Here is a 21,364-nt window from a genome sequence, read left to right on the forward strand (position 1 = left end):
TCTGGAGGGCTAGAGTATTTGCATTTCTGACAAATTTATAAGTTAATGCTGCTGGCTCTGGGGCCATATTTTTGAGAACCATGGAATTTGTTGAGCATTTGTGACCTTAACCATCCATCTAATAATTATATGGTAAGAAGCAATAACCCACTGCTACATTTGTTTCATTGCTCCATTCCCTGTTGTTGAAGGAATTTCCAGAGTCAAATTAAAAGTATTTTCTAATAAACATAAATGCTAATTAATTACATTTATGGCTGTAGAGCTAGTACTTTATTTGAGAAAGCTTGAAATTGGATTGAAAGTTAATGCTTCCATTATACCTAGGGACCTGCTTAGAGCCAAGATCTTTTTTTTTTTTTTTGATCTGCAATATTGTATTTCTGGTGCAAGTATTTTAAATTATAAACCTTTTTAAAGTACTCAGCCATCAAATACAACCCCTTAAATTCATTGTGTATAACCTTGTGGGGCTATGCTCTTCATAGTTCCTGAATTAAGTTGCACATTAGGAGACTAATTAGAGGGAATGTAGACAGGGGGCCTGACAGTCACTTTGCTTCAATTTTCAGATGCACTAACATACACTTGTCTATCTTTTTGCTTTCTTTTCTCCATTTATATCACTGAAACTCTAAGAAATATTAAAAGAGGTTTGAGATGTACTGAAAATAAAATTAAATCAAATAAATGTACTCTGTTCTGAAGATTAAATACGTACTTTTTCACATTTCAAAATCTACTAGGCATGATGAAGTGTATCATCTATAACCCATCTTCCTAGAAAGGAGCATACGGAATTAAATAAGATAATATGCGTAAAAATGCCCATTCAGTACCTGCCACATAGTAGTTGCTAAATTTTTTTAAACATCATTTTCAAGGGTACACGTCAGAACAGTTATCAGCATGAAAATATTTTATCTTATTTTTTTTTTTTTAAGAGAGAGAGCATGAGTACGGAGGGAGCAGAGGAAGAAGGTGAGAGAGAATCTCGAGCAGGCTTTGCTCTGAGCATTGCTCAATCTCACAACCCTGAGATCGTGACCTGAGCTGAAGTCAAGAGTCCGAGGCTTAACTGACTGGGCCACCCGGGTGCCCCAACAAGAAAATATTTTAAGGCAGAAGTTTGTGGTGTGTGATTTTTAAAGGCAGAAGCATTTTTGGACTTCCAGAATATAGGAGGAGAAAATTTCAAGTGAAGGGAATAATACATTCAGAGGTAAAGTTTTTAAACTGTGAGCTCAGGTTTGGAGGATGGAAAGCAATTTATCCTAAATCAGTGAATTTCAACCCTGGTTGCACATTAGAATCACTTAGGTGTTTTTAAAACTCCAAGTGCCTGAGCACCACTCTATACCAATTAAATCTGAATCTCCAGGGGTTGGAGAGAGGCTTCAATATTAAAAAGCAAACAAACAAACAGAAAAACTCTCCAGAGTACTATTGGGGAGGAAACAAAAGAGAAAAGCCATAGACTGACGAGCTGAAGTTTTGTATTGTTAGGATCAGCCAGAAACTGTGGTCATTAATTTCCCAGAGGAATGTAGCACGCAGACATGAAGGCCTAACCCAGAGTGCGTTGGGCAACCCTCACTTCCCTTCCCGAAGAACTGGCAGCCATTTTGGTGTCTGCGACTGCTAACAAGGTCCCTGCTGGCTTACTGGACTTCCCATCCTGGGGAATCCTTGGACAAGAGTGAAGCAGTCACGCATTCTGCATCATGCTGTTAATACAAGTAAACAGCGAGCTCATAAATTCACTTGATAGTCTACAGGAAAAAGAGGCTTCCGAGGTGAATCAGCAAGTCAGCACAGATACAACCCAACTGCAGTATACCAAAAATCACAGGTTTGAAACCAGTCAGAGCTATCTCCGATTCCCTGATTCCCTCCATGACTAGCTTGAATTTAGATGTGTTAAGTAATAGACGTGTTAACTTCTATATAAAATTAAGTTTTCTCATCTGTAAATTGGGACAATGATACTATTTATATCACAGGTAGCCCAGGGATTCAAATGAGATCAGGTACATAAGAGATATTTCAAGAGCTTGATGTATAAACTGTTTTTATTTGGAGCCTAGAATTTCCTTTTTGACCTGCTCTTCCAAAAGAGAATTAATATCTCAGCAAGAGAACCTACTGATATTGGTGTAATCCTTTCTTATTTTTCCAAGGGGATTTAGCGGCCAAAAAATGAATTGTGTGAAGTAAAATAGAAAATCTTTATTCATATTTTCACACTATTCACGTCCATGACATTTCCTCTATTTTTCTCTTAACAAGCAGCAGAGTAGAGCACTTTGAGGGTCCCTTAAGATTTTATGGAGAGAAATGTATCTTTCCTATTCCCAGTCTCTGTAGAATGGGTTAAGTGAAGGATCTAAACATATTTTATATTTGGTTTTCTTTTAAATACAACGATTTGAGAGTCTCTGTCTTTGTGGAAAATCAAAGCAAAAGATTTGGTCCCTACTTCGAAGGCATTTCCATTCTATTTGAAGAAAGAAGATATGCACAGTTCATTTAAAAGAGTTAATATAAAAAGATTATCTATATTAATAATCTAGTACCTATCACAAAGAGGTTGGGTATTTGTTCAACCTGTATCTTTGAACTATTTCTGAGCATGTATCACAATAGTCTGACAAACTCTACGTGCCTCTTATTCAGATGTCCTTTCTTAATAACATTGGAGGCTTTCCCAGGTGCAGTATCTGGCAATTTAGCCAAAGAAGTGAGTAAAGAAATACTAAGCCTTGCTGAGACCAGTGATAGAAATGCAGTCCTACTTTCTAAGATCATCCTAACGTTGGATGAGGGCAAGCAGCAGGCAGGGTCTGTAGAGTAATGGAGTTTAGGAAGGGGAGAGGTGTCTGGTGATGGGATGGGTCCTGATGGTGGGTAGTTGTGGCAAAAGAGACTTCTCTGCAGTGGGAGTTCATCATATTCTTGGCTAGTAGCTTTCATGATGAGCACCCATTGATCAAATGCAATGAGCTGATAGAAATGGTAGGTACTACTCAGGAAGCATCTATTTTGTGCCAGATTCTGCCTCACACCTGCTATCAAAATTATTCCTCATCAGAATCCAGATGGGCATTAATTATTCCCTCTCTTACCAATGAAGAAACTGAGGCTCAAAAAAGATAGCTATTATCAAAAGCTGTATGTTTGGTGAGTAACAGAATTTAAAGTCAGGTCTGCAGAGCTCTAAAAATCTTTTCTCTATGGCAGTAACTTCAAACTGGGATAGACACACTACTGCAGGCTCACTAAGACTTTCTACAGGATACCTGGTACAGAATATGTCAAGGAAATTTATTTCCAGGTCCTCCTCCCAAGTATATTTTTCTTTTTTTTTTTTTTTTAATTTATTTATTTGACAGAGAGAGCAAGCGCACACAAGCAGGGGGAGAGGGAGAGGGAAAAGCAGGCTCCCCACTGAGCAGGGAGCCCGATGTTGGATTTCATCCCAGGACCCCGGGATCATGACCTGAGCCAAAGGCAGACGCTTAACCGAATGAGCCACCCAGGCGCCCCCCAATTATATTTTTCTAAAATGAATCTTGAATGGGAAAGTTCCTGAAGGTTCTCCTTTTCCTCTGCCCCTTCCCCAATACTTTTCTTCTACATTTCAGGAGAAAAGCCTTCCTCTCACATATCCCAAATCCATTCTCAACAGAGCACATTCTCTGAAGGGGTAAAAACTGAGAGGGTGCCAAACAAGTGGAGCATTCAAAATATTGGTGCCAGTGTTGTGAAAGGGCATGACTTTAATGACTAGATGGTGAATAACTTGCAAGTCATGAGGTTTGTAAATAAATTAGTAATATATAAGATTGCTTTCATTAAAGAATTCTTGACTGAGTTGTCAGCTGATGAAACACATTATTTTGATGCTGGATCAGTGAGTCATTTTTGGCATGTAACTAAAAGAGAGTTCAAATAATTGAGATTACTATGAAAAATCTTTTATTCCACGTGGTTATTTTTGAGAACAAAGTTTTCTCAGGACCCAGATTTAGTTTTTGATATTTAGAATAAGATTTATGTTAAACTTTATCCCTTTGCAGCAATAAATAATATTAATCCTGGACATTAATTTTTAATTAACAATCTTTCACAAATATTATTAAGAAATAAACTTTCAGTAAAATTTTACTTTTTTATATTTAATATTTTATAAAATGTTTTAATATATTTGTGTGATTTTGATAAGTTGTTTATGGCTAAAATATTTAGTGATAAATTAACCCAGATTAGATTAATGTTTCCATGAAATTTTTGAAAAGTAATTTTAAATTTTATACCTATTTTCACTGCAGAAAATTTTTTTTAATCAAGCATAACTTGTATAATATTTAGGTATGTTTCTCTGGGAAAGTAGAATACAAATATGAGGTGAAGTCAAAAAAGAAAACCTCATAAAATTTCAGATGATAATAGAGTTAAGTATTTTTGATATGGATGATCATGTATGAGGTGGATACATTTTTAAAAAGTGGTATTAAATTTTTAGTTTTACATTTATACTATTTGCAATATATCTGAAGTTATATCCTCTGAAAGTATTTACAGTTAGGATTAAAATAATCTGGATCTACTTAACAATATGTGAGAGCACATATAAAATGTGGTCTTAAAACTTTCATTTGGTGCTATCAAGGGTAAAAGCTTAAAGACCATTGCTGTACAGAAGTTTGTCTCCCATGATGCAGGATTTATTGCTACATAGGAAAGGCAGTAAACCATTGCATTCAAGAGCCTGAGCTCTAGAAGAAAACAAGCTTGTGTCCCAACCTTAATTTCTCTTATTTGTTTCTAAATCTTACACAAGTTACTTGACTTCTCTAAGCCCCTTTTTTCAAACTGATATAATGGAGATGATAAAGGTACCTAATTTGTAGGATCACTCTGAAGGGTATATGAAATTAATCATGTCAAGCTCTTAGAAAAATCCCTGCATATCATAAAGGCCTTATGTATATAATCACAAAAGTTTCATAGACGAGAGGGGAGAGAAGTGCATGTTCTTAGGCTAAGCTCCCAGTAGGAGCCAGGCTTAGCATGATCTCCTAGAATAAGCACAAAAAGCTCAAAAGGAGAGGGGGAAAAAATCACAAACTGAGGGGCAGGAATACTGAGCCACAATGGTGGAAGGGCACAAAGCATCGAATGTGGAAGTCAAGAGCTGCACCTTTAAAAATGAACAGGTTGACAACAAAATAATCCTAGTTGCATAAAATTAGCTAGACCTCCCCTGCCCAAATCATAGTGCCTTCACTGTGTGTATCCTACCTTTATTATTATTATCTTCCAGTTTCTGTATGATATTTCTAAATTCTGAAATTTAATAATATGCCTTTGGCCATATTCCCCCAACTAGGTTTGCTAAATGGACTTCTTTCTCTGGTTCTGAATCTGAGTTCTATTTATGTTTTATGTTTTGCCTGAATGAACTCTGAAATGCTATCTTCCTCTTCCTCTTCCCAGGGACTGTGTGAAAGAGAATGCAAAATAGCCAGAGCTCAGGTATTGAAGCTTAGTTGATCAAAGTTAAAATTCCAACTCTACCAACTCCCTGTGTTGCCTAGGGGACTTCAACTTCTCTGAGCCTCAGTTTTCTCTTTTTCTCTTCTTTCCAGTGGAGATAAATAATTTTTAATTGACAGCGTTGCTGAAAAGGTTGGAGGACATATGTCACCAAAAGCGTTTAGCACAATTAATATTCAGAAAATAATAGCTTGTATTATCATTATTCTCCCACTATTAGTATTCCTGATGCAATGAAAGGAACCATTTAATGGAGTTCTGATTAATTTTGAAATAAATGGTTTGCAAACTCAAACACATTCTGACCTGATGTTCTCCAGGCTGTGATAGGGAAGGTCACAAATTTTCTGTTTTCTTTGGAACTAGAAACCAAAATTAAAAGCTACCACCAGAACTGGGAAACAAGGAGACATGTAACTGGCTGGAGAGATCTGCTCTAAGTGCCATTAAAGACTGAAGGGAGAGCGACCATGCTGATTAGTATAAAAAGGTCTTATTCCTTTGCAGTATCCAATGGAGAAATAATAGGCAGAAGCAACAGGAGGGAATACGATTGGCTCTACCTATTCCATCTGGTTAATCTGTCCACTGTACCCAGATTAACAGCTTTCAATTCCACCAAGATTTCTTAAATACTCAGTGGGCATCCAAAATGTAAGGAATCCCCACAGGGAATGAATTTTATTATAGATTTTTATTACTTGGAGTTAAGTGCTCGAGTGTAGTTGCAAACCAAATGAGATAATCATTGAGATTTTCAGTTATCGGTGCAAACTGATTTTTCCTTTCCGATCTTCTTGTTGCCAACAGGATTTGCTAGTCCACTTACTGGGATAGCAGATGCCTCTCAAAGCAGTATGCACAACGCCCTGCACATCTATATGAATGGGACAATGTCTCAGGTACAGGGGTCTGCCAACGACCCCATTTTTCTTCTTCACCATGCATTCGTTGACAGGTTGGTTGACACTTTTTCATAAATTATGTGCTTATTGGTGTTAAATGTAGTGGGACTTTATTACATAAAAGCTAAGAAATTATGGTACAGTCTATTGTCTCAGATCAGGTACTTCCGGAAACAGACCCGAAACTAAGGATTTGGATGCAAATGTTTTAAGTGTTTTATTAAAGAGAAACCAGTAAGAGAATGGGTAAAGCATAGTAAGAAGGGGAAAAAAGCCAAATAAGAGTATGATTTCAGCTGAAGTCCCAGACTCAGCCAGATTTTGGCAGAGTGTGAATTACACCTCAGTTTGTTTTGCCTTAAAACAAGGGAACTGAGTTTTTGTATTAACATATCAAATAGTCATTGGTTACAGGTTGCCCTGAGGTAGGAGCTATAAAGCTCCCAGGTACTAGTCCATTCCAGACCAGCTGTGTGGTGCTCCAGTGCCCAAGGGCAGTCTTCTGAATGTGGCAGGGCCCTGTGGCTGGGAATCAAGCATGTAGAATCAGAGAGGTGGGTGCACAGAGCTGGCACAAAGGATCTAAGGACATCTGGGCAGGACACAAATCTGCTACATCTCTCTTCAAAACATTTTCTTTCTCTCTGCCAATGTTATTATTATTTCTTCTTTTCCAATCTCAGACCCTCACATAGAAGCAGATATGGTCTTTGATCTCAACCATCGGTCTGAGCGTTATATGATTAGCTCTCCAGACATGATGCACTATGGCCCAACCATCTTGTTTAAAGTGACTTAATTCTCCTGGAGCCTTTTTCACCCTTATTATCTCTCTTCCTCTTTGTTACATGTGCAATGCCTTATCCATAAAGGATTTAGACTTAATCATAGGTGATGATAGCAGAAGAGAAAGTACTTGGAGGAAGGTCAGCTGTCTGTTTCTGGAATTCTTCAAGAAGAGAGGAGAAGGTAAAGCATTGAATCATGACTGGTGATTGTAAGACTTTTTTTTTTTTTTTTTTGGTCCTCTCTTAGGTAATTTTCTCCATTGAATAAAAGGCACAGATTTATACTTGCCATTAAGATAATACTTTCCTTCTCTGTGGTAAATACAACAAGTTCTATTTTTTCTGTTTTAAAAATAAAGAAATTGACACTGAAAATAAGTGTTTTACTCAAATTATCACCATTTCTAACTCATTCATTTCCGTAGGAACATGGACATGACATCAGATAAAAAAGTGACTGTGAGCCTAGAAGATTATTAGGCAGATTGTTATTGTGCAGGACAGCTCTAATTTTATAGGAATTAAGTAACAGCCCAAGTCAAGTTTCATTCAGTAATCAGTTTTTAAGAAAGTGTATAAGCACCAAAATTATGATATTAACATGACATCATAAGTACCTATACCCGTATAGAAAGGAGGGAGCAGGAGGTTTGGAAAAACATTTTACCAGAAAAGATAGATTGAGCTCTTTTTATGAAGTCATTTTTACATCCTATTGTCCTTGCTAACTCTTGGCATTTTTTGATCTTTAGTGTCCCATGAACTTTAAAGAATTCTAGATTTTCTAGACACCTTGATGCTCTAAGCAAGAAATCAGCACACTATGGCTTATAGGCCCAATCTGTCTCCTGCCTTATTTGTAAATAAGGATTGGAAGCCAGCCACAGTCATTCATTGATGTCTTATCTGCGGCTGCTTTCACTCTATAAAGGCCAAGCCCAGTAGTTGTGACTGAGGCCATATGGCCCACGAAGTGGGAAAGATTTAGTTGCTGGCCTTTTATAGAAAAAGTTTGCTGACCCCCGCCCAAACCACAGAATTCCATATTTATATGCCAGAAGAGAGAAAAAAAAGTTGATCTTTAGCTCGCTTGCCTGTATCTGTCTTCATAGAAAATACTATACTTGAAATCAGTGTCTCGAGGCATGTTTGTTTAACAGAGATAGATCCATTACGCAGATACGTGGCTTTTAGGCCGCTCGGCCACTCTTTTTTTTGTTGTTGTTGTTGTTAATTTTTAGCTCAACAATTGTATTTTAAATAAAGAATAAATCTGAATTGGTACAAATGTTTACTTTAACTCTGCATTGCAGACACAACCTTTCGTTTCCTGCTGAAATATATAAAAGGTAAATTCAACATTCATATATTCAATAAATGTTTATTAAGGTCCTACCCTGTTCAGGGCACTGGACCACTTCTACTGGTCAAAAAAAGAAAACATAGCATATGGATTTGGCCTTCATGGATACTGCAATCTGGATAGTTCAAAGTTGGGAGGTGCATATAAACAGGAATGCGCCACAAGATCCTAGAGAGGATTCTGCTCAATTTCTGAGTAGATACCTCTAAAGATGGCATTCAGAAAGTCCATTTTAGTAGAAAGTTATTTTTCGTACTGAGCTGAAATTTTCCTCCTTTTAATTTCTTCCCTTTCGCAAAGACAAGGGCAAAAAAAAAAAATTCTAATCCCTCTTCCACATGACAGCCCTTTAAAAATATTTAAAGACAACTATCATGTCATGTTTATTTATTATTTTATTTTATTTTATTATGTTATGTTAATCACCATACATTACATCAATAGTTTTTGATGTAGTGTTCCATGATTCATTGTTTGCGTATAACACCCAGTGCTCCATTCAGTATACACCCTCTTTAATACCCATCACCAGACTAACCCATCCCCCTACCCCCATCCCCCCACTCCCTCCCCTCTAGAAAATTAAAATTTTCTACCCTCTTAGAATTCTCTGCTAATCCTATCTTACTATTAGATATCAGTATGGTTATTAAAATAACTGAAAAATAATAAACAAATGGCCAAGTAGTTTCTCACTCAGCCCACAGAGCCAAGCTGATGAAGATTCTGGGGATGGAGAGGGAGGAAAAAACACCATGATGAAGGATAGAGACCCGTGGATTACCACTTGGAATACCTCTCAAGTCTCTTCTCATTCAGATGGCTGATTCACTGCCATTCAACTATTCACAAATATATTTATTGAGTACCCACTAGATGCTGAATATATTTGCCTACATATTCCACATTCCTTCCTGCCTCTGTGCATTGCTTATACTAGTCTCCAAACCTGAAACATATTTTCCTTTAGTTATCTAATTTTTATACAATCTTTAAGACTAGTTTCAATTTTCACCTCCTCCATGAAGTCTATCCAGAGCATGCCTATCTGTAATCATCTCTCCCATCCAGAGTGTGCTGGAGCCAGCCCGCAGTGGCTAGCAAGATCTAATATGGACATCTTTTCCCCACTTTGCTTTAGTGACCTCAAAATATAGTTTGAAATTAGCCATGGTGGGAGTATTTATACCATGAAATTGGCAAATGCTACAAATCCAGTCTGCAATTTGGAAATTCAGAAAAGTAGAGAAAGGAACAAATTAACAAGAGAAGCCTTACTCCACCATTCCAATATACACTGAAGAATTGTATTTGCACATAATTCTGTACTTTTTTCCTACTTAATAATCTCAGATATATTTCCACATCTGTACATGTAGATCTACTTTCCTTTTGAAAGCTTTATAGAATTTCATCATCTATCAAGAGAATGAGAAGATAAGCCACAGACTGGGAGAAAATGATTGTAAAACACATACCTGATAAAGGACTTAATCCAAAATATAAAAAGAACTCTTAACATTCAACAAGAAGAAAATGAATCCAATTAAAAAGTGAGTCAAAGTCCTTATTAGATACCTCACCAGAGAAGATATACAATGGCAAGTAAGCACATGAAAAGATACTCCACATCATGTCATCAGGGAAATGCAAATTAAAACAACAATATATACACCTATTAGGATGGCCCAAATTTGGAACACTGACACCACCAAATACTGGTGAGGATAGAGTGGGACAGGAGCTCTCAATCGTTGCTGGTGGAAATGCAAAATGATATGACCACTTTGGAAGATAGTTTGGCAGCTTTCTACAAAACTAAACCTACTCTTACCATATGATCCAGCAATTACGCTTCTTGGTATTTACCCAGAGGAGCTGAAAACATATGCCCACACAAATATCTGCACATGGAAGCTTACAGCAACCTTATTCATAATTGCCAAAACATGGAGGTAACCAAAATGTTCTTCAGTAGGTGAATGGATAAATAAACTGTGCTACATCCAGACAGTGGATTGTTCAGAGATAAAAAGAAATGAGCTATTAAGCCATAAAAAAATGGAAGAAACTTAAATATATGTTATTAAGTAAAATAAACCAATCTGAAGAGGTTACATATTGTAGAATTCCAACTCTATGATGTTCTGGAAAAGGCAAAACTATGGAGACTATAAAATGATCAGTGGTTGTCAGAGGTGAGAACAGGGGCAGATGAATAGGCAAAGCACAGAGGAGTTTTAAGGCACTGAAAATACACTCTATGATATTATAATGATGGATATAGGTTGTTATATAATTTTCTAAACCTGAAGAATGTATACCACCAAGAGTAAACCCATATGTAAACTATGGACTCTGGGAGGTAATGATGTGCCATTGTAGGGTCATCAGTTGTACTAAATGTATCATTCTGGGGAGGGATGTTGCTCATGGAGGAGGTGATGCATGTGTCAGGGCAGAAGGTAGATGGGAAATCTCTGTACCTTCCTCTCAATTTTGTTGTGAACCCAAAACTTCTCTGAAAAAAAGGAGAAGGCTATGGGCTAGTTAACATTTTAAATAACTGAAATTATGACATGACACCATTCTCTTGCTGTTTAATATCAGGCAAAGCACCATTAGGACTCATAAATAGAAAGGTATCATGGACAGTCAGGGCATTGATGAATCTTAGGAACTTCCCATAAAGCATACAGTTTCTAAGAGAAAATTAATAGTAATTTACTTATTATTAACATTAATATGAATATTAATAATAATGGATATTAATGTCATTTACTTATACAAATTTAACCTAAGGAAGGCTGAGTATCTCTTCCTCTTTGAGAACTCTTCCCATGTAACTCAACAATTGTAACTAAGAAATAAACCTACTTATCTCTCTCTCTCTTTTCATAAGATGAAAGAACAAAGTTTTGTGGTTTTTCCAGGAGCCCTCTAAGAAATCACAGAGAGTTTTAGGTGTAAAAGATATTCTAAAAGATTTATTTAACTTTTTCTATATTTAGGATCTGATGTGGGCAAGACGGAAATTAAAGAAGTTATCAGAGGAGAACTGAACACTTGATTAAGATGGGATTATAGGTGCCTGAAAAACAATATTTGGTTATATATTTAATCAAATTGTCAATAAAACATTTTAAAATAAAAAAAAGAAGGTAACATGATTATAAAGAATCTTAGTTCTTTTACAAGTGAGGAAAGAGAAACCTTTGTTCTTATTTCTTTTTTTTTTAATTTTTTTTAAGATTTTATTTATTTATTTGACAGAGAGAAAGAGAGAGAGATCACAAGTAGGCAGGCAGGCAGGCAGAGGGAGAGGGAGAAGCAGGCTCTCCACTGAGCACGAAGCCAGACGCAGAGCTCGATCCCAGGAAGCTGGGATCATGACCTGAGCCAAAGGCAGATGCTTAACTGACTGAGCCACCCGGGCGCCTCCTGATTTTCTTTCTTAAATAATCAGGAATATAATAAAGTCAACATAAAGTATAGGAAATTATTCTGGTTAGACACAGAATCTCTGCTATCCAGAAAGTAAAGCATAATCCTTCATATTGTAGGCAAAGGCAATAAGCAAAAAACTAAGGAAGTAAAGCCATCAAAATTGAAAACATTTTGCTAAGATTTTTAACAAATTTTGTAACTTTTTCAAACTTAGGTATTTTAAATCAGGTCAAATAAAATTTACTTTCCAAATTTTGTCTTTTATTAGCTCCTTCATATTATGGAACAAACTGACACTTTAAGACAGAGCTTAAGGGCTCCACAAGGTCAACACTAATTTCATTATAATATTAAGATACCATTAACATGCTATGTGTTCATCATTGCTCTCTTTAAATGAATCAATAAATGTGTAAAAAAAATTCCATTATATGGATGCACTTTAATTTAGTAATCACTTTTTAACAGGCATTTTGATTGTTTCTCGCTCTCTTTTTTTTTTTTTTTGCTAGACAATGTGTGTATATACATATATGTATATACATATACCATATATATAATTTTGAACATTGTGAGTATAGCTAAAGAACAAATTCTTAACATTGGAATTGAAAGGTGAGAGGTTAAATACATTTAAAATTTGTAGGTATTCCTAAATTACCTTTCAAAAATGATTGTGCCAACTACATTACCACAAGTAGAGAATGAAAGTATTTCCTTCACCCTGTACCTTCACCTGCATGAGAGAGAGGTCATCAGCCTTATTAACCTCTGCTACTCTGAAAAGTAGAAAAATATCTATTTGAATTTCTCTATTTCCTGTACATATTATAGATTTTTTTTCTAAAATCTGTTGACATTTGTTGCTATTTTATATATATATATATATATATATTTTTTTTTTTTGCCTTTTTACTACTAAAGTGTATAGGCTCTTCATAATATTTTTAAAAGGAGGCCCTTTTATCATAAACATTACCAATATTTTCTGCATTTTAAAATTATCTTTTAAGTTTTAATGGTATGTTTGTCACTTAAGAAGTTAATTGTTTTTATATTGCCTTTTTTATTCATTCTTTTGTTTGTGGCATCAGTGTGTTTACTTTCTTGTTCTGTGGTATTCTTATCTGTAAAAAAGAATGGATTGCTATAAAAGCTCCAAGGTCCTTTCTGGATTCTATAATATTCTGGATATTTTTTTTTAAGAAATGACAATAGAATGCATTAGCACAATTACAGGGCTTTCACAGGTTTCTTAGTGACAGTTTAATCCTGTTTTTTAGTTATGATTAATAGGTAACTGACAAATAAGTCCAATGCATAGTTACACTTTTTTCCTCTGCCATTCAGAATAAGGTCTCACAAGGGACTCTAGCTGTTCTCAGGTTTGTTAAAAACAAAAAACAAAAAAACAACTTCCTGGCAAAAAGAGAAGGTTGAGTGATTACCCTAAAAGAAAGAATAGGTTGGGGTGTTATTTCTTCTTTTTCTCTAAGAAGACCAGATTTGGGGCATAAATCTGGCTAAAAATAGAGGAATTTGAGACTTTAAACCAATCTAACACTACAACACCCATCAAGCAAAGCCAATGTGTAAGCAATGGAAGTCGGAGTTTTTATGCTTATAGTTTTCTCCGGAAGGAAGAGGAACATGGGTACCTGCTGGGTGGTGTATGTGGATAAATGTCAGAGCCAGAGAAAAGGAGCTTTGGAAATACTTCCCTTTCCTTGACACCTAATCACTGAAGAAGGACTCACATGGGCAAAAGCAAGCACACCTCTGCATGCATGCATGCATGCATTCATCTGTTAGTTCCACAATAAGTACCCTCTTTGTTTCGTGTGCTGTATTAGGCCATTAGGCTGCAGGAGTCACTAAATACCTAAAGCCACCCAGTCCAGATATGTGAATAGCTAAGTAACACAAAACAAGATGTCAAAGTCTTGAGTCAGAGTGGTTTAATAGGCTGGGGTATGTGAAAGAGCAGAAAAGAGCACCAAAATGTCAGGACCCTAGGAGCTGTCCTCTTCAACCCTTAGATCTGTAGCACCTGCCCCAAGCCCGGCACAGGGTGGCTAGTCAATGAACACTTGGGTCTCTTGTTTGGAATACTCTTATGACTGGTGGCTTTATGAAGAATGAGTTGGATTTTTGACTTGTGAATTTTGGTAGTAAAAACATTCGATGCATAGGGAACAAAATAAGAAAGGCACAGAAGCATGAGGTTAAAAAAAAACAAAAAACTTTTAGGAACGAGACAAAAGTTAAAACATAGTAAGATGATAAGAACACGGGGGTGCCTGGGTGGTTCAGTCGGTTGGGTGGCTGCCTTCGGCTGGGGTCGTGATCTCAGGGTCCTGGGGTCGAGCCCCGCATCGGGCTCCCTGCTCCGCGGGAAGCCTGCTTCTCCCTCTCCCACTCCCCCTTCTTGTGTTCTCTCTCTGTCAAATAAATAAATAAAATCTTTAAAAAAAAAAAAAAGATGCTAAGAACACAGCTAACTGGGCTTACTGTGCCCTGAATGCTAAGTGCCTCACGTGGCTTGACGGGCAGTCCTACCAGTGAAGGGCCATTTTCATCCTTAGCTGAGGGATGAATAGACTGAAGCACAGAGAGGAGAAGTCATCTGTCAGGATACGAACCCGTGTCCTTAGCCTGTACTATATGCTTCTTCATAAGGAATTAAGAGAGTTAGCAGAAGACGTGTATAGAGAGAGAAAGAATATTCTCTTCCCTCAACAGGGGAGCAGGGGCTGCCAAAAGAGGTGGTTATTTTGAGCACCAGCAGAGCAGCAGGATTAGTGCAGCAGGAGGGGACTCCAAGAACAAGTTGGTAAAAAAGAAATACTTAGCAAGCTCCAACTGGCGGGGGGTGGGGGGGCGGGGAGCAGCGGGGTGCAGGGGTGGGAAGGAGAAAAAAGACAAGGCTGAAAATGGAGTGGGGAGGTTTCCCATTGAGAGTGCCCAGAAGCTTAAGTTTTCACTGATTCTTAACCCCCCTCTGAGGTGGGTGGGGCTCTCCATCAGCCTGACTAGGCAGGCCCGGGACTCAGGGGCGAAGGATGGTGGAGGTGGAGAAGGTGGTCCAGCACCCAGCCTCTAGGAGCTCGTGGTCTGGTCCCTGGATTATAAGTGGGGAAGAGAAGTGCTCTAGTGGATGAACCCTGACACCTGCAGTCAGAGGCCTGTGAGCATGTCCTGGCTTGTGATACTTGTGTGACCTTGGGAAGGTTGCCGAACCTCTCCCAGCCTTATTTTCCTCTTATAAAGTGGCATTAATAATACTGCCTTCCTCATAGGAATATCAGTTTACACTTTAAAAACTATAACACATTATACTGTGACTAGCTGTTGTAAAGGGAATAGAGTGTAAGGGACTTTTAAAAGCTCATACAGTGCTTTTGTTATTTATTTTCCATGTGTTCCTCAGTATAGATAACACCCCATCCTGTAGCCTGTCTCTTGAGTGCATGGGAATCCCAGCTAGGTACCAACGTGAAGCAGAATGTTCCAGGGATGGCAAGTCTGCCTCACAACACAGCTACAGATTAATTACATCTTTTGGAGAGACTTGTTGGCTGTATTTGGGCTGAGGCTTCCCCTCCACTCTACTCCCCAAGCATCCCCTAGGCCATCCTGCAAAGAAGGCTGCCCTGATCCACATGCCCATAAAGTGCCTTGCCAACTTGGCAGCCTAGAAATAGTCCAGGCAGAAGGCACGTCCCTGGAGCTTTAGGAATGACAGCAGATTGCTTGCCTGCTGGTGACTGCAAGGCTGAAGCTTGCTCAGAAAGGCAGAAATCCCAGGGTTGTAAAAGGAGGTGAGTTCAGAAGCCAGAGAAATGTCTTAAGTCTGCTCTAGGAATCAGATGGAATGGCAGAGGAGGACCTGGCTGTTTCTTGGTATCTTTTCATATTGTTGGATTGTAGCCAGCTTTCAAAATGTTCCCTGTTTGTTTTCTAAAGCAGGAGAATTAATTCCCTAGAACAGGGAGCAGCTATAACATCATAGTTATACTTACCCATATTCCCATGGCTAATTTTGTTGTTGCTGTTATTTTTCAATTGAGCTCTTATATCAGTAGGCTTTGGTTAGACCAATTGGAGGTTTTTCTCACTCTCTCCCAATAAGTCTTGAGCTCCTTGAAGACAGGGTCTATGTATTGACCACTCTAGCATCCAGCACAGAGTCTAGCACCTAACACAGACCCTGGCACATAGCACACATTCATTAAATACTTATTAGACTAAAGTGTGGTATGATAATTCTAAGGCAGGCAGCCATCTGCTGGGCTATCAATAACATTTTGTGGTGGAGTAAAATATTAATCTAAGGGAATTGAATTGCACCCTATTAGCTGATGAAGAAGCCATGTACTATAATAACCTAAAGAATGTTCCTCCTACAATGTGGGACATCTCCCAACTCTTTGTGGGATTAATTTGTTTTAGTAGTAGGGGAATTAAATTGCTTAAAGTATTGATAACTTAAAAATTCTAAATGAAAGAGGATAAAGAAACATGAGTTGTCATCATTTTTGCTGAATTTTTAAATCTGAAAGAGAATGTCAAGATCAATCCGAACCCCTCGCTTTACAAATAAGGAAGCTGGGGACCAGAGATGGTGACCTGCTCAAGGACACAGTTTTCTGTGAAGTAGAGAGAAAAGTATTTCAAGGTCTTGTGGTGCCAAGCAGGAGATCTCAGAGACAGAATGGAATTTTTTAACATGACAGGGAGATATTTAACCAGGGAAGGCAGAAGCAGCGTGACTATAGGAAGGTCCTCACCATAATTATTTAGAGAGCCAAAGGTCAGAATGGCTGAAATAGCACCAAATATTAGGTCCAAGGGATGAACAGGGCTATAAAATAAGTCAAAAAGCTGGAAATCAGGAGACTAGGAGGCAATGAATCATGTGATTAAGATCACAGATTTTAGCAAAGACATACCTCATTTTGAATCCCAAGCCTGCTACATCTAGCTCCAAGATTCCTGGCAAGCTGCTTATTGTCCCCTAAGCCTTCCCTTTCTCAGCCATAAAATTCTGCTAATATTAGTAGCTATCTGAAGTTGTAGCTTTGATAATTAATATATTTTTATAAAAGTATACAAAAGTTCTTAGTGCACAATTATAAGACAGACAAGGTCTTGCCATTAAGATGCTTGCATTCTAGAAGGGGAAAACACAAATAAACCAGGAAATAGAGAAATAAACACAAAATCCAATTAAGCACTATAATGTGATATAAAATATATATTTTATAAAGAATTACTTGGAGAATTTCCAATTTAGAGACTGGCTTCTCTGAGGAAATGAGCTATAAGTTGACACTGGACTCGTGAGGAGTCAGCCAGAAAATTCTTTTGGGAAAATATTTAAGGAAGTGAGAAGAACAATTCCAAAGGGACCATGGCAGGAAAGAGCTTGGCTTGTCTCAGGGAAACCAGCAAAACAAAAGATAGTGTTTACCATCTTGCATCCATAGGGAACCTGGTACAAGATGAGGTTAAAGACATCAGCAGAGATCAGCAGAGGCCTAAGAACAGTGGAAAGATTTTAAATGATTTTATCAGGGTAGTGCAATAATTTTAAGATGATTGACATTTTCAAAAGTTATCCTGACTACAGTGATAAATGGATTGTTGGGGCCAGAACTTTAATAGGGACATAAATTGCTCTATTGCACTAGTCCAAACAAGAGATGATAGTGATGTCAACCAGTTGGTTGATGACAGAGTTTTTATGAATGAGACTGAGCCCACATGTATTTCAGAGATAAAGCCAACAGGATGTGTCACTGGACTAGATGATGATATAAATGTATCTAATACTAAAAAGAAAAAAAAGTGAAATCAAGATGACTCTTAGGATTAGGAGCGTTAGGGAAGACAAAGGGGCCATTACTGAAGTAGAAAAGACAAGGCAAGTAATGAATTTAGTAAAGAAAACTGAATCAAGAGTTCTCTCTTGGATATATTAGGGTCCTTTTTGGATATGGTGAGTGGAGTGCAGGGAGAACACCCTGGCTCTCAGAATAAATAGAGGAAAAGCCACAGTCTGGCAAACCCTATCAAAAGGATGAGTGGATACAGGTGAGTCAGCAAGGAAGGATGAGAATCACTGGTCAATGAGAGAGGAGAGCAACAAGGATAATAAGTCACAAAAGCCATGTAAGCAAAAAAATGAAGTGAAAAATGTATCTAGTGCTCTTAAGAGATTAATACAGTGGGGAGAGAAAGAACCTATCAGGTCTGAAAACATGGGGGTAGTTGTGTCTCTGAGAGCAACAGTTATAGTAGAATAGGAGCATCAGGAGCCAGAGTAAGTGGGTTCTACACAACTCTTTTGAAAGCTTTTGACGAGAAAAGGAGCAGAGAGATGGGAAGCAGGGAAGGGGATAGGGGACCAAAGGAGAAATTGAAACTTCTTATTCCTTTTAAAAGAGAGAGGACATTGACGAATGTTTGTATGCCAGTGGAAATGAAAAACTACAGAGGAAGAGACATGTTAATGAGAGGGAAATTCTGCCAGAGAAAGCTTCTTGAGATTTGAGGTCCAAAGCCCAGTGGAGAGGTGGGCCTTTACAACGACTAGGGATGGGTTTTCCTTTATGCTTGAATGGATATAAAATATAGGATGTAGATGCATGTGTACTTGTAAACTTGCTGTTGGAAAAATTAGGGTCTTCTGATTCAATTACTTCCATTTTCTCACTGAAATATGAGGGGAGGTCATCAGCTCTAAATGAGGTAGGAGCTGACTAAAAGAATAAAGATGGGAGAGGAAGAGTTTGTGGAAGGTTTAAGAAAAAATATTAAATAAATTATCTTTAACTTATGTCATTCAATATAGCAGCGGTCTGCTGAATTAAAGAAACATGCTAATTGGACAGTAGGAAAGAAATAAAATGCAAGTTTCATTAATCTCGGTTCAATATTCTGCAAGCCATTTCCATTTACACTATCTTTCTTAATACTTAAAGTAGGTATTTATTATCCCCTTTTTAGAAGCTTGAAAACTGAGGTCAGAAAGACTAAATATTTCAGAGCTTCTAATTGATGGAAATAAGATTTTAAATTTAAAAATTTCATTAGTCTGATGTGAAAATCCCTATCTTTCAGTTCTATCATCATGCCAACGAGGAGGTCACTGTAATTGTATCAGAAACATGATCTGTAGGGTGATAGATTAGTTTGCTAGGGCTGCCATGTACCATAGCACAAGAGAAATTTATTTTCCCACAATTATGGAGGCTAGAAGTCTGAGATCAAGGTATTGGCAAGGTTGGTTCCTCTCTCCTTGGCTTGCACATGTCCGTCTTCTCCCAGTATCTTCATATGGCCTTCCCCCACTACATGTCTGTGTTTGCATTTCCTCTTTTTATAGAATGGACACCAGTCATACTGGATAAGGACTAATGATCACATTTTAACTTAACTACCTCTTTAAAGACCCTATCTCCAAGTACCATCACATCCTGAGGTGCTTGGGATTAGGACTTCAACCTATAAAGGCAGCCAGGGGTGGTATAATTCAGCTCATAACAGATGGTGATGATGAGAGTCAAACTGTAGTAGAATGAAAACAAGATAGAAATTGAAAATGTCAAATGAGACCAAGCTTTTAAAATGTGATGACAAAATAAAATAGGACAGCAAATTGTTTGAAAAGAATTCAGAAAAAGTGTTTTGGAATGGCTTTTTTTTTTCTTTGACAATAAGGGATCCATGACTAAATTTATAACTTCAGAGACATTTTCTAAGGAAATGGGGGGGGGGGGAGCATTAAATGTGAAGCACACTGAAATGCTTTAAAAAGAAAACTATGAAAAAAGATATATGGCTTTGGTCCTAAAGATGATTCTCTAGGGAAAAATATCCCATATTTGTTTCCAAAGGAAAAACTAATAAAAGAATGATAACTGATGTATAAAACATTCATAGGAAATGCTATCTTGAGAACTTCATTTGTCAAATTATTCATAAAATGTCTTTTTATCATATGACTTTGTTTTATTAAGTTACTTTAGATGATACAAGGGTTTCTGGAAATATCAAAACAAAATTTCTGCATGTAGGATTGGCAAAGAAGAGAACAGAGAAAACCGAGGGTATACAATATAAATGTTATTTCTAGCCTGGAGTCAAGAAGGCCCAAGATAACTATTATCATGTATGAAATGTCACAATGATCTACAAATAACGGTGAGGATGAGAATCTGTGGAAACTCAGGAAAGACATATTACTAAATCCAAGTCACAACGGCAGTAATAATGAAAGAGTTTTCTGTAGCTGGATCCTTATACAAAAGAATCTATCAGGAGAAAGTTACATATATTTATCATTTTTTTCTTTTTTTATGATTATGTTCAATTAGCCGACATATATTACATCATTAGTTTTTTTTAATTTTATTTTATTATGTTATGTTAGTCACCATACAATACATCATTAGTTTTTGATGTGGTGATCCACGGTTCATTGTTTTCGTATAACACCCAGTGCCCCATGCAGTACGTGCCCTCCTTAATACCCATCACCAGGCTAACCCATCCCCCCACCCCCTCCCCTCTAAAACCCTCAGTTTGTTTCTCAGAGTCCATAGTCTCTCATGGTTCATCTCTCCCTCCGATTTCGCCGCCTTCATTTTTCCCTTCCTTCTCCCAATGTCCTCCATGCTATTCCTTATGTTCCACAATTAAGTGAACCCATATGATAATTGACTTTCTCTGCTTTACTTCTTTCACTTAGCATGATCTCCTCCAGTCCCATCCATGTTGATGTAAAAGTTGGGTATTCATCCTTTCTGTTGGCTGAGTAATATTCCATCGTATATATGGACCACATATTCTTTATCCATTCATCTGTTGAAGGGCATCTCGGATCTTTCCACAGTTTGGTTATTGTGGACATTCCTGCTATGAACATTGGGGTGCATATGGCCCTTCTTTTCACTACATCTGTGTCTTTGGAGTAAATACCCAGGAGTGCAATTATGGATCATAGGGTAGCTCTATATTTAATTTTTTGAGGAACCTCCACACTGTTTTCCAAAGTGGCTATACCAACTTGCATTCCCACCAACAGTGTAAGAGGGTTCCCTTTCTCCACAACCTCTCTAACATTTTTGTTTCTTGCCATGTCAATTTTTGCCATTTCTTACTGGTGTAAGGTGGTATCTCAGTGTGGTTTTGATTTGAATTTCCCTGAGGGCTAATGATGATGAACATTTTTTCATGTGTCTGTTAGACATTTGTATGTCTTCTTCAGAGAAGTGTCTGTTCATGTCTTCTGCCCA

At 37.5% G+C, this 21,364-nt stretch overlaps 1 protein-coding gene across 1 annotated transcript in view; it reads left to right on the top strand.

Annotated features, from left to right (window-relative positions):
• TYR (tyrosinase) overlaps positions 1 to 21,364 on the top strand; it is a 79,188-nt gene that overhangs the window by 32,699 nt on the left and 25,125 nt on the right. The window contains exon 5 of the mRNA XM_081799008.1: positions 6,370 to 6,517. Coding sequence (XP_081655134.1) covers positions 6,370 to 6,517 — 148 coding nt within the window. The remainder of the gene's footprint in view (positions 1 to 6,369; positions 6,518 to 21,364) is intronic.

This window comes from Leptonychotes weddellii, chromosome 11 (genome assembly GCF_054177405.1).
Source record: "Leptonychotes weddellii isolate Sample4059 chromosome 11, ASM5417740v2, whole genome shotgun sequence".
Lineage (NCBI taxonomy): Eukaryota > Metazoa > Chordata > Mammalia > Carnivora > Phocidae > Leptonychotes > Leptonychotes weddellii.